The sequence below is a fragment of the Ranitomeya imitator genome, chromosome 6, assembly GCF_032444005.1.
Source record: "Ranitomeya imitator isolate aRanImi1 chromosome 6, aRanImi1.pri, whole genome shotgun sequence".
Lineage (NCBI taxonomy): Eukaryota > Metazoa > Chordata > Amphibia > Anura > Dendrobatidae > Ranitomeya > Ranitomeya imitator.
The window spans coordinates 514711357-514728060 of record NC_091287.1 but is presented as its reverse complement, the minus strand read 5'-3'; the positions used below and the strand labels follow the sequence as shown (position 1 = coordinate 514728060).

The 16704-nt window shown below is 39.8% G+C and overlaps 1 protein-coding gene across 1 annotated transcript in view; it reads left to right on the top strand.

Moving 5' to 3' along the window:
- The window catches only part of CSMD3 (CUB and Sushi multiple domains 3), a 2093798-nt gene that overhangs the window by 1431505 nt on the left and 645589 nt on the right, over nucleotides 1-16704 (top strand). Inside the window, exons 28-29 of the mRNA XM_069731799.1 lie at nucleotides 3555-3746; nucleotides 4369-4507. Of these exons, the coding sequence (XP_069587900.1) occupies nucleotides 3555-3746; nucleotides 4369-4507 (331 nt within the window). The remainder of the gene's footprint in view (nucleotides 1-3554; nucleotides 3747-4368; nucleotides 4508-16704) is intronic.

Here is a 16704-nt window from a genome sequence, read left to right as displayed (position 1 = left end):
TAGAGGCATCGGTGTAGCAGTTGGAAAGGAAAATTATTCTGGCTGCTGCATTCAGGATGCACTGACATTTAGATCAGAAGTGATCATTTCCAAGAGGTAGTGCTCTTTTATAGAGGTTTCATAGTATTCACAAAGTAAGGATGAATTGTCTTTATATATTACCAGATTTTAGTATAATGCTGCAATTGTATATTAAAGATAAAAAGTAGCAGAAAAACTATTATTCACCATGAAAATTAGCCTGTACTGTACTGAGCAGGCAACTGGAAAACACATTGTAAGTGTGAATATTCAGCCCAGTTTGTAAAACAATAGGGACGAGAACTAGATATAATAAAGAATCTTAAGTGAAAATTGACTGTAAATATTTTCGTTAGCTAGTAAAACAATTTAAATGCTTCTAATGAAATCCGTGCAGCCAAGAACAACCATAGCAGACAACTTGGACAGCTTAGACGAGACACAACAATAATAATGGCACTCTTTGCTTTCATTCTTGTTTTCCATGCCGAAAATTAAGAACTGAATAGTATTATGATCATGTTGTAGTTATCCTAAAGACTGCAGGTAATAGCATTTAGCAAATATGTTTCTTGCTTAAGGATTATGGCCTGGTACATTTTATATTTGGAATCCAATTCAAAACCATGGAAAATCTTCTTTAGCAGTATCCTAAACTTAGCATAACCCCTTTCTGACTTAGTGCATAATAATGAATCTCTGCGCCCTGGGCCTTATTGACCTGGGACAAATTATTACGTGAACGCAATTGTGCGTGCACACAGGCTGTGCATGTGATAACCATAGGGGGTCAACTGATTCTGACAGCTAAGATGTGGTGTAACAGGCCAGAATATACAGTACATCGTCCCAGACTATGCCTGGGGTTAAAGCGGCCTAGGCCAAAGTATACTCTGGGTATATTCTGGCCCAGACCAAAATATACCCGGGGTATACTCTAGCCTAGGCTTAACTATACCCCTCCAAGCTTGAATATTGATGTGTTTTTCCTGCTCACCCACCCATATCACATAATAGTGTCTTGTGAATTGGGACCTTTAGGACAGGGTACACTTTTCGACTTTGTAGGCGATTGTTCATGCAACTTTTTATCCCTGGCCTAAGACTAGCAAGTCATTGCTACAATATAAACGTTTAAAGGTAAACACCGATAAAAATATTAAAATGATCATTGTTGCATGCGACTTTTTATCCCATAGAGAGCAGAGAGATACATACATAGTAAGTTACAATACAACATAACATTAACTATGCAATGATGGAACAGCGCCATCTACCGTCAATGTACTGCAACTCCTCCAACACATACTGTAAGTGTAGCCCTTCTTTCTGCTTTTGTAGTCATTCTGTAGAACAACTACAGCAGGAAAAACACAGTCTGGCTCAAATTATTTTACACTCCCAGGGGGTATATTCTGGCCTGAAGGGGTATAATGTGGCCTAGGCCAGAATATACCCTGGTGTATACTTTGGCCTAGGCCACTTTAACCCCGAGCGTATTCTGGCCCAGGCTATTTTATACCCCCATGGGAATATATTCTGGCCTGGAGAGGTATAATGTGTCCTAGGTCAGAATATACTCTGGAGTACACTTTGGCCTAGGCCAGAATATACCTGGGGTATACTGTGTCCTAGGCCACTTTAACCCCCGGCATAGTATGGGATGGGGTATATTCTGGCCTAATACAGCGGCACTAAGTGCCAGGAGCTGTCCCGCACCGCTCCCGGCACTTTAACCCCCTAAGTTCTGTGATTGAACTCGATCATAGCTTTCCGGGAGCTTGCAAAAGAATGACAGCTGCTGCATCCCCATGCTATACAAGCGATCAGCCTGCAAAAAATAATATTCCCCTAGTGGGACAAAGAAAAAAGGTTAAAAAAAAAAAGTAAAATATATATATATATATATATATATATATATTTATATTAAAATAATAATAATAATACAAATCAAGAGATATTGTATCCATAAATAAATATTTGTATGAAAAAATATATAAACAATAAAAGTACATATATTTGGTATCGCCACATCCGGAACGACTCGACCTATAAAATTTTTCCATTAGTTAACCCCTGTAGTGAACACCATAAAACAAATGTCAAAAAACAATGCTTTATCATGATACCACCAAACAAAAAGTGGAATGAAACACGCTCAAAACGACATAAATAGTAGACATGGTGCCGCTGAAAATGTCTTCTTGTCCTGCAAAAAAACAAGCTTACATACAGTTCTATCAATGGAAAAATAAAAAAGTTATAGCTCACAGAATAAAGTGATGCAAAAATAATATTTTTTTCTATGAAATAGTTTTTAGCGCGTAAAAGCGTCAAAACATAAAAAAACTATAAATGTGATAATGCTGTAATCATACTGACCCGATGAATTAAAATGCTAATTGTAGTGGGATTAGGTTAATTGAAAGTATCTTCTCCGGGAACTCCATATGTTTTCAAGTGAGTTATGAGTATATTCATGCTATCTGGTTAGTTCTGATCTTTATCTTTAGTGGACCTTGTCAATCAACTGAGCAACATTCAGAGGTTTTGTTTGGCACCAGTGTAAAGGATCTAGGCTTTTCACAGCATCAATTAGATGTGTAATCAAGTATTTTTTAAGGTTAGGAAGAGGGGATGAATCCTGACAGATCCATCAACTAGTGTCAGTTTAATTAAACCTTTGTGTATTGCAGATTCGGTTTCTTCCCAAAAGAGGCACTTCCACCATTTGTAAGATTGAGATTCGGTTGCTTCCCATACTCCCCAACAACATAGCTGAATTACATAATATTGCACAAAATTTACCACATTTTACATTGCCCTTATTGCAGCAGACAAATAATGGAAAAGGAAAACTGTATTAAAAGGCTTAAACATTGTAAAATATTCTCTACACTAAATGGTACACCAGTTTATAGCTAGGAAGGGGACGTTAGGGAGCTCAAACTTGTTCACTTCTCCAGTGGTGGCTCTCTACCCATATAGAGTTATTCTATGACTTTATTGAAAATGTATTTTTAAGAATGTTATTTGAATTGACTGTTTGACCCACAAAGTCACAGAAGGAGAAAACCAGAGCAAAACGTCAGTTATTTTCTCTCTCTTTAGTATCATACGTTGGCGTCACAAATTAAATGGATGTTGGTTGAACAATGCTTCAGCCAATCGTTCAGCTGGCAAATATCTCTGAGAATACTCCCTTGGGCGAGCGCTCTTGTGTTCTCTAAAAGAAATCCGCCAACCGACTTGTCAGTTCACAACTTATCTTAGGAAGAACAATGAGATCGGCAGTCCGAAAAAAGACATGCCTCATCTCTCCCGACCAACAGTCATCCGGTGACCCCTTACACATTAGACCATCTGTCAAACCTGCCAAGATCATTGGGTCCAGCCCACATTAGAGTAATTTATATGAGGGCTTTTATTGTCTCCAAAAGCAAAATAAAATTTTAAATGAAAAAATAATAGTATAATGGAAATTGCTTAATGATCTACTGTATAATGTCACAACATTTTCTTTTAAATTTCAGGTTCTGTGGCTACTGCTTGTAGAGATCCCGGAGTTCCAATGAATGGTACTAGAAATGGTGATGGTCGAGAACCTGGGGACACTGTCATTTTTCAATGTGATCCTGGATATGAGTTACAAGGGGAAGAAAGAATTACTTGCATACAAGTGGATAACCGCTACTTTTGGCAGCCTAGTCCTCCTTCTTGTATAGGTAACGTGTTGGTGTTTTCTTGTCAACTCACTAGGAACTCTAATTCAATCTGTTTTCTCTGCATCAAATTGACTTACTCTTTTAAAACTGTGGAATATGTATTGCTATAAAAAAAGTATGGTGCTTACAGGATGGACATAGGTTTTATGTACGGACTGCAAACAAATTTGCTCATTTCAAACTGAATACCTTTAGGTTGAGTAGGGTAGTAAGAGAGATAAATGGAGCCAGTTGCCTTGAAGCCAGTAGTAACAGGGGCACCATTTTATAAAAAGATTTTTTTTTAATATTAGTGAAGTGATGAGGTGGAGGTGCAAAGGCAGCTGATCATATGGCGGATGCACACATGAATAAACTGGGTGAAGGTAAATGGTAATTGTAGAATTTCAATGATTGGTTCGGAAAGAAGTGTTATAAAATGTATTTTATTTGCCCACCACAAAACTAGTCGAGTTCTCTATAAGCATTATGTCATAACAAAATGAGCACATAACATACAATGCATTATATATTCCACTGAATGTATCAGAGCAGCTGGGAACAGAAGACAAAATTATATGCTTAAATATCTATAAGCGCCATACATGATTTACAAAACTATTATTTTTTTCATTATTTTTAGCTCCATGTGGTGGAAATCTAACTGGTTCTGCTGGTTTCATTTTATCTCCAAATTTCCCTCACCCGTATCCACACAGCAGGGACTGCGACTGGACTATTACAGTGAATCCAGACTATGTCATTTCTTTGGCTTTTATTAGGTGAGTTATACTTTATTTTCCCTGGTTTACACACTGGAAGTTTCAGCAGGAGCAAATTTTCATGGTTCTGAATTTATCATAGTTAAGAGGGTTGTAAGTAAGAGATTAAAAAATAAGATAGGACAGTTTCCTGAAACCACTAGTGATGAGCAAGTGTACTCATTGCATAGCACGCTCGGGTGACCTCCGAGTATTGTTAGTGTTCGAAGATTAAGTTTTCATCGCCGCAGCTGAATGATTTACAGCTATAAGCCAGCTTGATTACATGTGGGAATTCCCTAGCAACCAGGCAACCCCCACATATACTCAGCCTGACTAATAGCTGTAAATCATTCAGCTGAGGCAATGAAAACTTAATCTCCGAACACTAACAAATACTCGGAGGTCACCTGAGCGTGCTCGGGAAAACCCGAGCAATGAAAATATTCGCTCATCAGTAGAAACTATGTCATTCTCGTTCTTTCAGATCCAAGGGATAGTGTTTCTTCTTGCGGCGAGTGACATGTCAAGCCTGACATGCTGTGGCGAGGAGACTTTTAAACCACAATGCTCCTCTGGGAAATATGCAAATTGTCTCTGCAGGAAAGGGGGAGGACTAGAACTCTAGAACTCTTGATTTTGTTTATGTCTTGACTCAATTCTGGTGTAAAACACTTTAAGAATTAGTAAAATGTTTGAACAATAATAGGTTGTGCAAAAATTTTGTGACTTTTGACATATAATATGCCAATTTCAGAGAGCGCCACTAAATTTGGCAGAACTGGGTAGGAGGCAGGCCAAGATAAGATATGACTTTGCCTGCACTTCAAATTCATCATTAGTAGTGGTGTTTCTTATGCCAGTCCTCGCCTGGTATTAAGATGCACAAAATGAACTAAGTAGCAGGCATTTCTTAATGAGTTTAGCACATCTTATTCCTTCATATGAAATTCAATTCTAAAAGAATTGGGGCCAAAGGCAATATAACATTTGGACACCATGATAATTGCACTCTGCTTTGAAATTTATATCTCATTGAAAGAGGTATACAAGATGGCAGGTATTGATAGATTCATTTCTGAAGGTCTAAACCTATGCTTAAAGTGTTTTTTATGTTAATACATTTTTTAAGCAAAAAAGAGGGAAGAAGCCAGCACTGCTTATGGTCAGAACGCAATAACTGAAGTGCAATTGCACATAAATTCTAACTGTATTTCAAATATGAGACATTTAGCAAACAATTGATCAATTCTTTGAGCTACCCCGCCACTTCACGGCAATCTCATAATGGGGCAGTCCTAATCTTCGTATTTTATTTACGTTGTGCCATTATGGCCTCCTGAATGTATAAAGAGTATAAAAAAAAAAAAAAAAGGACCACATTAAATGCTAACTGTACCTGGAGCATTTTCAGAATCACTCCCTTGGTGCCAGGAAAGGCAAGCGCAGGTAAAGGCCGATCAGGTCCAGTGCGGACATTTCAGATCTGGCTTCCACACTGCCAAACCCGCACCAAAGATGAAGGGTGAGATAGGCTGAGACACAGGTGCACAATTAACTTGAGCCTGAGGCGGGGCAGGGCTGCTGTGTGTGTGCACAGCAGCCTATCAATCACAGTGAACACAGAAAGAATGGCGCACATAACCCAGCGTGCGCGGCAACAGTGGTGGTCAGCCACATACCAATGCAAAGCAAAAAAGAGGGAAGAAGCCAGCACTGCTTATGGTCAGAACGCAATAACTGAAGTGCAATTGCACATAAATTCTAACTGTATTTCAAATATGAGACATTTAGCAAACAATTGATCAATTCTTTGAGCTACCCCGCCACTTCACGGCAATCTCATAATGGGGCAGTCCTAATCTTCGTATTTTATTTACGTTGTGCCATTATGGCCTCCTGAATGTATAAAGAGTATAAAAAAAAAAAAAAAAAAAAGGACCACATTAAATGCTAACTGTACCTGGAGCATTTTCAGAATCACTCTCTTGGTGCCAGGAAAGGCAAGCGCAGGTAAAGGCCGATCAGGTCCAGTGCGGACATTTCAGATCTGGCTTCCACACTGCCAAACCCGCACCAAAGATGAAGGGTGAGACAGGCTGAGACACAGGTGCACAATTAACTTGAGCCTGCTAAGCGTCTTTGGGAACTCCTTCAAGATTGTTGGAAGACCATTTCCAGTGACTACCTCTTGAAGCTCATCAAGAGAATGCCAAGAGAGTGCAAAGCAGTCATCAAAGCAAAAGGTGGCCACTTTGAAGAACCTAGAATATAAGACATATTTTCAGTTGTTTCACACTTTTTTGTTAAGTATATAATTCCACGTATTAACTCATAGTTTTGATGCCTCCAATGTGAATTTACAATTTTCATAGTCATGAAAATACAGAAAAATCTTTAAATGAGAAGGTGTATCCAAACTTTTGATCTGTACTGCATGTCATGGGAATTGTAAGCGGCACATGAGCTGTGCCCATGGGATTGCAGCAGGTAGCTCGGCTCAAGTGATAGCTGAGCCCCAGCTCCCACAGCCAAGAGAGGTGATCGCACTGCCCCCGGCCTTTTAACACCCTAAATGCTTGAATTGATACTGATTGCAAAATTTAAGATTCTGGTAGAAGGAAAGGGCACCCTCTCTCATCCGATTGGCACCCCCACGAAGCCAAAGAGAGGGCCTAATCATCGTCATAGCAATACAAAATCGTCACGATGTCCTCTGGATCTGTCCCATTACAAAAATGTAAAAATATATATTTTAAAAACAAAAAATTATTAAAAAAATTATAAAAATTATACCCATAAGCACTTAATATTATGCAAAAGCAAAAATAAACAAAAAATGTTCACATATTTGTTATCACCATGTCCTGATCGACCTGATCTAAAATACTGTCACACTAGTTAATTCCCCTATTGAACACCCTAAAAAAAATAAAAACGAGGTAAAAATATACTTTTTCATCATACCACAAAAAAAAGTGGAATCTAACGCGATCAAAAAGACAAATGTTAATACAAATGGAATTGCTGAAAACATAATTTTGTCCTACAAAAGACACGACGCAATACAGCTCCATCAGTAAAAAAAAAACTTTAGTTCTCAGAACATAGTAGTGCAAAAACAATTATTTTTCTATCAAATAGTTTTTATTGTGTAAAAGCGGCATAAGATAAAAAAATTATATAAATGTGGCATCAATGTAATTGCACTGACCCGAAGAAGAAATCTGCCTTTTCAATGATACCACACGTGGAATGTCATTAACCCCTTCCTGACCTTTGACACAGCGTATGCGTCATGAAAACCCGTGCCAATCCGACCTGTGACACAGCATATGCGTCATGGCCGGATTGGGCTCCTGCAGGCCGGGTGAAAAGGTTAACTCCAATTTCAGGCCTTCAGGGACAGGGGGAGTGGTAGTTTAGCCCAGGGGGAGTGGCTTCACCCCCCCCCCCTGTGGCTACGATCGCTCTGATTGGCTGTTGAAAGTGAAACTGCCAATCAGAGCGATTTGTAATATTTCACCTGGTGAAATATTACAATCCAGCCATGGCCGATGCTGCAATATCATCGGCCATGGCTGGAAACACTTTTGTGTCCCCACCCCACCGATCACCCCCCCAGCCCTCCGATCTGTGGTCCGCTCCTCTCCGTCCTGTGCTCCGCTCCACCGTCCTCCTGTCCGCTCCCCCCTGTGCTCCAATCCACCCCCCCTGCACACCGATCCACCCGCCCGCACACCGATCCACCCGCCCGCACACCGATCCACCCGCCCGCACACCGATCCACCCCCCCATGCTCCGATCCACCCCCCCGTGCTCCAACGCCCCCCCGTGCCCTGATCTCCCCCTTCTTATACTTACCGAGCCTCCCGGGGTCCGTCTGTCTTCTTTCCTGGGCGCCACCATGTTGCAAAATGGCGGGCGCATTCGCAGTGCGCCCGCCGAATCTGCCGGCCGGCAGATTCATTCCAATGTGAATTTTGATCACTGTGATATAACCTATCGCAGTGATCAAAATAAAAAAAAGTAAATGACCCCCCCCTTTGTCCCCCATAGGTAGGGACAATAATAAAATAAATAATTTTTTTTTCCACTAAGGTTGGAGTTAGAACTAGGGTTAGGGTTAGGGTTAGGGGTAGGGGTAGGGGTAGGGTTAGGGCTAGGGTTAGGGGTAGGGTTAGGGGTAGGGTTAGGGTTTCGGTATGTGCACATGTATTCTGGTCCTCTGCGGATTTTTCCGCAGCGGATTTGATAAATCCACAGTGCTAAACCGCTGCGGATTTATGGCAGATTTACCGCGGTTTTTCTGCACATTTCACTGCGGTTTTACAACTGCGATTTTCTATTGGAGCAGTTGTAAAACCGCTGCGGAATCCGCAGAAAGAAGTGACATGCTGCGGAATGTAAACCCCTGCGTTTCCGTGCAGTTTTTCCGCAGCATGTGTACAGCGATTTTTGTTTCCCATAGGTTTACATTGAAATGTAAACTCATGGGAAACTGCTGCGGATCCGCAGCGTTTTCCGCAGCGTGTGCACATACCTTTAGAATTAGGCTATGTAGACACGGTGCGGATTTGGCTGCGGATCCGCAGCGGATTGGCCGCTGCAGATTCACAGCAGTGTTCCATCAGGTATACAGTACCATGTAAACATATGGAAAAATAAATCCGCTGTGCCCATGGTGCGGAAAATACCACGCGGAAACGCTGCATTGTATTTTCCGCAGCATGTCAATTCTTTGTGTGGATTCCGCAGCGTTTTACACCTGTTCCTCAATAGGAATCCGCAGGTGAAATCTGCACAAAAAACACTGGAAATCCGCTGTAAATCCGCAGGTAAAACGTAGTGCCTTTTACCCGCGGATTTTTAAAAAATAGTGCGGAAAAATCTCACACGAATCCGCAAAGTGGGCACATAGCCTTAGGGTTAGGGTTGGGTTGGAATTAGGGTTGTGGTTAGGGTTAGGGGTGTGTTGGGGTTAGGGTTGTGGTTAGGGGTGTGTTGGGGTTAGGGTTGTGATTAGGGTTACGGCTACAGTTGGGATAAGGGTTAGGGGTGTGTTGGCGTTAGAATTGAGGGGTTTCCACTGTTTAGGCACATCAGGGGGTCTCCAAACGCAACATGGCGCCACCATTGATTCCAGCCAATCTTTTATTCAAAAAGTCAAATGGTGCTCCCTCCCTTCCGAGCCCTGACGTGTGTCCAAACAGTGGTTTACCCCCACATGTGGGGTACCAGCATAGTCAGGACAAACTGCGCAACAATTACTGGGGTCCAATTTCTCCTGTTACCCTTGAGAAAATAAAAAATTGCTTGCTAAAACATCATTTTTGAGGAAAGAAAAATGATTTTTTATTTTCACGGCTCTGCGTTGTAAACGTCTGTGAAGCACTTGGGGGTTCAAAGTGCTCACCACATATCTAGATAAGTTCCTTGGGGGGTCTAGTTTCCAAAATGGGGTCACTTGTGGGGGGTTTCTACTGTTTAGGCACACCAGGGCTCTGCAAACGCAGCGTGACGCCCGCAGACCATTCCATCAAAGTCTGCATTTCAAAAGTCACTACTTCCCTTCTGAGCCCCGACGTGTGCCCAAACAGTGGTTTACCCCCACACATGGGGTATCAGCGTACTCAGGAGAAACTGGACAACAACATTTGGGGTCCAATATCTCCTGTAACCCTTGGGAAAATTAAAAATTCTGGGCTAAAAATGATTTTTGAGGAAAGAAAACGTATTTATTATTTTCACGGCTCTGCGTTATAAACTTCTGTGAAGCACTTGGGGGTTGAAAATGCTCACCACATATCTAGATTAGTTCCTTTCAGGGTCTAGTTTCCAAAATGGGGTCACTTGTGGGGGGTTTCTACTGTTTAGCCACATCAGGGGCTCTGCAAACACAACGTGACCCCAGTAGAGCATTCCATCAAAGTCTGCATTTCAAAACTTCACTACTTCACTTCCGATCCCCGACGTGTGCCCAAACAGAAGTTTACCCCCACATATGGGGTATCACCGTACTCAGGAGAAACTGGACAACAAATATTGGGGTCAAATTTCTCCTGTTACCCTTGGGAAAATAAAAAATTGCGGGCTAAAAAATCATTTTTGAGAAAAGAAATATTTTTTTTTTATTTTCATGGCTCTGCGTTATAAACTTCTGTGAAGCACTTGAGGGTTCAAAGTGCTCACCACACATCTAGATTAGTTCCTTTGGGGGTCTAGTTTCCAAAATGGGGTCAATTGTGGGGGATCTCCAATGTTTAGGCACACAGGGGCTCTCCAAACGCGACATGGTGTCCGCTAATGATTGGAGCTAATTTTCCATTTAAAAGGCCAAATGGCGTGCCTTCCCTTCCGAGCCCTGCCGTGCGCCCAAACAGTGGTTTACCCCCACATATGGGGTATCTGCGTACTCAAAACAAACTGGACAACAACATTCATGGTCCAATTTCTCCTATTACCGTTGGCAAAATAGGAAATTCCAGGCTAAAAAATCATTTTTGAGGAAAGAAAAATTATTTTTTATTTTCATCGCTCTGCGTTATAAACTTCTGTGAAGCACCTGGGGGTTTAAAGTGCTCAGTATGCATCTAGATAAGTTCCTTGGGGGGTCTAGTTTCCAAAATGGGGTCACTTGTGGGGGAGCTCCAATGCATAGGCACACAGGGGCTCTCCAAACGCGACATGGTGTCCGCTAACAATTGGAGCTAATTTTCCATTCAAAAAGTCAAAATGCGCGCCTTCCCTTCCGAGCCTTGCCGTGTGCCCAAACAGTGGTTTACCCCCACATATAAGGTATCGGCGTACTCAGGAGAAATTGCCCAACAAATTTTAGGATCCATTTTATCCTATTGCCCATGTGAAAATGAAAAATTTGAGGCGAAAGAAATTTTTTTGTGAAAAAAAAAGTACTTTTTCATTTTTACGGATCAATTTGTGAAGCACCTGAGGGTTTAAAGTGCTCACTAGGCATCTAGATAAGTTCCTTGGGGGTTCCAGTTTCCAAAATGGGGTCACTTGTGGGGGAGCTCCAATATTTAGGCACACAGGGTCTCTCCAAACACGACTTGGTGTCCGCTAATGATGGAGATAATTTTTTATTCAAAAAGTCAAATGGCGCTCCTTCCCTTCCGAGCCTTACCATGTGCCCAAATAGTGGTTTACCCCCACATGTGAGGTATCGATGTACTCAGGAGAATTTGCCCAACAAATTTTAGGATCCATTTTATCATGTTGCCCATGTGAAAATGAAAAAATTGAGGCTAAAAGAATTTTTTTGTGAAAAAAAAGTACTTTTTCATTTTTACGGATCAATTTGTGAAGCACCTTGGGCTTTAAAGTGCTCACTATGCAACTAGATAAGTTCCTTTGGGCGTCTAGTTTCCAAAATGGGGTCACTTGTGGGGGAGCTCCAATTTTTAGGCACACGGGGGCTCTCCAAATGTGACATGGTTTCCGCTAAAGAGTGCAGCCAATTTTTCATTCAAAAAGTCAAATGGCGCTCCTTCCCTTCCAAGCCCTGCCGTGCGCCCAAACAGTGGTTTACCCCCACATATGAGGTATCAGCGTACTCAGGACAAATTGGACAACAACGTTTGTGGTTCAGTTTCTCCTTTTACTATTGGGAAAATAAAAAAATTGTTGCTGAAAGATCATTTTTGTGACTAAAAAGTTAAATGTTCATTTTTTCCTTCCATGTTGCTTCTGCTGCTGTGAAGCACCTGAAGGGTTAATAAACTTCTTGAATGTGGTTTTCTGCACCTTGAGGGGTGCAGTTTTTAGAATGGTGTCACTTTTGGGTATTTTCAGCCATATAGACCCCTCAATCTGACTTCAAATGTGAGGTCGTCCCTAAAAAAAATGGTTTTGTAAATTTCGTTGTAAAAATGAGAAATCGCTGGTCAAATTTTAACCCTTATAACTTCCTAGCAAAAAAAAAATTTTGTTTTTCAAAATTGTGCTGATGTAAAGTAGACGTGTGGGAAATGTTATTTATCAACTATTTTGTGTCACATAACTCTCTGGTTTAACAGAATAAAAATTCATAATGTGAAAATTGCGAAATTTTCGAAATTTTTGCCAAATTTCCGTTTTTATCACAAATAAACACAGAATTTATTGACCTAAATTTACCACTAACATGAAGCCCAATATGTCACGAAAAAACAGTCTCAGAACCGCTAGGATCCATTGAAGCATTCCTGAGTTATTACCTCATAAAGGGACACTGGTCAGAATTGCAAAAAACAGCAAGGTCTTTAAGGTCAAAATAGGCTGGGTCATGAAGGGGTTAAAATAATCCTGAATTGCTGTTTTTTGTTCTTTCTGCCACTTAAAATTAGAATAGAAAGCACTCAAAAAAATGTTGTGTGCCTGAAAATGGTACCAATAAACAAGTCAACTTATCCAACAAAAAACAAGCCCTTACATGACTCTGTCAGCAGAAATGTGGAAAAATTCTAGCTCTCAACCTATGGCAATGCAAAAACTTATTTTTTCTTAAGAAACAGCATCTTTTAGTGTGTGATAACAGTCAAACATAAAAAAGATATAAATCTGGTATAATTCTAATCGCACCTACCCGAAGAATAAAGTTGTCTAATTACTTATAATGCATGAGGAAATGCGTAAAAAATAGATAGATCAAATTCCTGACCAGATGTTGATTTGTTCATTATGCCTCCTAAACACCACAGTAAGGTTTGGCACACACTTATCCTGCTCTCTGCGCTGAGCGCTTACACTCATTACAAATTACTCGTCTAAATTTCTGAACTATTTGATTCAGACAGAAACCCCAGCGGAAGATTCCCTATAAGGAGGCAGATAGAGGCACTGTGTACACTATCTGGCCTGTGATCTAGCAGTGTCCATCTTCCTAAAAATGCATACAAATGCAGTCAGTCCACAGTTTTGTGCATTTCTGAAAAGGATACCACTGAACAGAGACCAGATAGAGTCCGCAGAAACTCTGCTGCCTCATTATAGTGATTTAATCTGTCAGGGAATTTCATCTGAATCACGTCATTTGGAGATTTAGATGGAAACCTCGATGTAAGTGCACAGTTTAGAACACAAAACAAATTTGATCCAAAATGTTATGTAAAATGTTTTCAATAAAAGCTTCAACTCAATCCACAGAAAAAGCACGCTCCCACACAGGTCCATCATCTGTTGATGGAAATATTACTGGTAACACAAAACTCTAAAAAAGTGAAATTGCTCCCCTCCAAAAGAAATTCAGCAAATTCTGTGCTCCTGAAACTATATGCCTTGCTTCTGAGTCTAAACGTGACTAAACCACATATTTGGCATTTCTGTAGTAATGAAACCACTTAATTTATGGGTGCGTGTCTCCAAAAGCACAAGCTGGGCATAATGTATTGAGTACTACAACATACTGTGCACAACACAATGTAAGGGCACTGCAATGGCATATTTACAATTTTCACTGAACAACATCCATTACTGTTTGTTTCTGGAAAATGCCCATGGAGTTAAATTGTCACTACTTCTTTAGATAAATTCCCAGATAGATGTTATTTCCAAAATGTGTTCACTTGATGGGGATTTTGCTCTCCAAGCACTTAGAGGCTTTGTATATTGAGTCTGCAAACTATTCTAGTAAAATCTGTGCTCTAGGAGTCAAATAGTGCTTTGTCCCTCCCGAATCTAACCGTGTACTGTTCAGATACTGTTCAGCCACGTATGGGGTATTTCCACATTCAGCAGAAATTGTGTGACAAACTTTGGTGTCACTTTCAACCATTTTGACCTGCAAAACAAGCTGTAAATTCCTTTTTTTCCCTAGTAGTCCTTACAAAAGTAAAAAATTTGGGGCTAAAATAACATTTTAGTTGTAAAAATGTAATTATTCTTTCTTCATAGCCTAATGGTCTAAAATTCTGTGAGACACATGTGGCCGCAACATACCTACTTCACCCCTAGATTAATTCATGGTCGGTATAGTTTGTAAAATGGGGTCACTTATGGTGGGCTCTGCTGTTCTGGCATCTCAGGATCTCTGCCAATGGGAATACAAATGAAGCCATTAGCTCTAACATCCTAAATAAGAAGTAGAGGGATTTTTTGAGTGTCAAACAATTTTAGTTGCCTTTTATTTTATACCAACATTCATAAAAGCCTAACACATCCCCCTGGGTGTTCCATTATCTTGGGAGTAAGATCCACCACAGCTAACCTGTCCCACTATCGATTTGTATCTTCAAATGTTTGTTGCACAACTTGATTTCCATTCTATTTAATCATGGAATTTGAAAAACTTCCACTCATTCCACATTGCATTTTTTCTCACCTAATGTAAGTGCTCTATATAACATCAATCATGAGTTGGAGCTCCATTCCTTCTGAGCTCTGCCATGTGCCCATACAGTATTATACACCACATTTGAGGTATATTTGTACTCAGGAGAAGTTCTAGAGCAAATTATATGGTCCATTTACCTCTGTTACCGTACTGAAAATGAAAGATTTGGCGCAGAAACAACATTTTTGCTGAAAAAATGTATTTTTTTTATCTTCATGAAAACATTATACAATTCTGTGAAGCACCTTTGTGTTTAAGGTGCTCACCATACCGCTAAATAACTTCTTTTTTGGGTACAGTTTTCAAAATGGGGTCACTTGAGGGGGGGGTTCCACTGTTTAAACACATCATGAGCTCTACAAATGCAGCATGGCTTCCGCTATTTATTCCAGTCAATTTTGCACTCCAAAAGGCAATTGGCGATCCATCTCTTCCGAGCCCTGCTGTGCTCCCAAAGAGTAGTTTAACATCACATATTGTGTATCGGCCTACTCAGGAGAAATGGCACTACAAAGTATACATTTTCTCCTGTTACCCTTGTTTAAATGCAAAATTTGGGGCTAAATCAACATTTTTGTGGGAAAAGTAAAATTTTCATTTTTTTCTTCCACATTGCTTCAACTCCTGTGAAGCACCTGAAGGGTTAATAAACTTCCTGAATGTAATTTTGAGCACTTTGAGAGGTGTAATTTTTAAAAGGTGTCACTTTTTGGTATTTTCTGTCATATCGTCCCCTCAAAGTTACTTAAAATATGATGTCCTTAAAAATATTGGTTTTGTAAATGTTGTTGGAATATGAGAAATTATTAAAATCTTTTAACCCTTTCAGCAAAATTCTGATATTTTCACAAACAAATGCAAAAAATATTGACCTAAATTTACTACTTTTATAAATTACAATGTGTTATGAAAAAACATTCTCAGAATCACTGTGATATGTTGAAGCGTTCCAGAGCTATTTTTTTGTTTGTTTAGTTTTTGCACCACATTTTTTTTACACTTGCACTGTTCCCGGTCAAATATGACCGAATAGCATTTTATGCTAATTTCAGCCATTTTTGAGTAAAACAAATGAGTTATAATTTCTTTTGAAACTACTTATTACATCTACTATTGTTTATGAAGTAAACAGTTGCTTTAGGTGCAGATGTACACATGCTTTCAGTACAAACCATACGCATTGGCTTTCAGTACAATTCTGTGCAATTTTTTTCTCTGTATGTTATTTACCCTTCTTTTCCTCTAAAAATAAATAAATTCTGTTGTCCAGATTGCATATTGTAAAAGAAAAGATTTTTTTTCCTTGTATTGGTTCTCTGAACAAAGCAGACCTGAAAAGCTAATGAGTCATGTCTGCCAAATGTTTTTTTTTCTTCTCTGCTATCTCAGCATTCCAGGGGGTGGTGTCTGGTGTCTCTTTTCTTATCTTAATTCAATTCAATTCAAATGAGCTTTATTGGCAGGACAAAGTACAGGTTAGCATTGCCAAAGCATATGGTAAACATATGGGGGTGGGGGAGGGAGGCATATAGAGGTCCAGGATATTCCCTATCCTCTAAAAGGAGTCGGACATGTTTCCAGGGTGGGGTATAGGAGTCCATGACATATCAGGCTCAGTACCTCAATTATTTTTTTATTGCTTATGCATTTTTATTTTTTTATTATTTTTACTATTTTTTTCAAAATGTTTGCACGCAGTTACATTTTTTTTTATTATAGTGAATTTTAGTTATAGTTATAGTTGTTATAGTAGCAGTACTGGTTGTTTAAGTTAGTTAGTTAGTTAAGCTCAAATTTGTAATTTCTGTGCAGAATTCACTAAGCCCTTGTAACCTTTATAAACACAAAATAAATAAAATAATTGAGTTTTTTACATTTTTTTTTATAA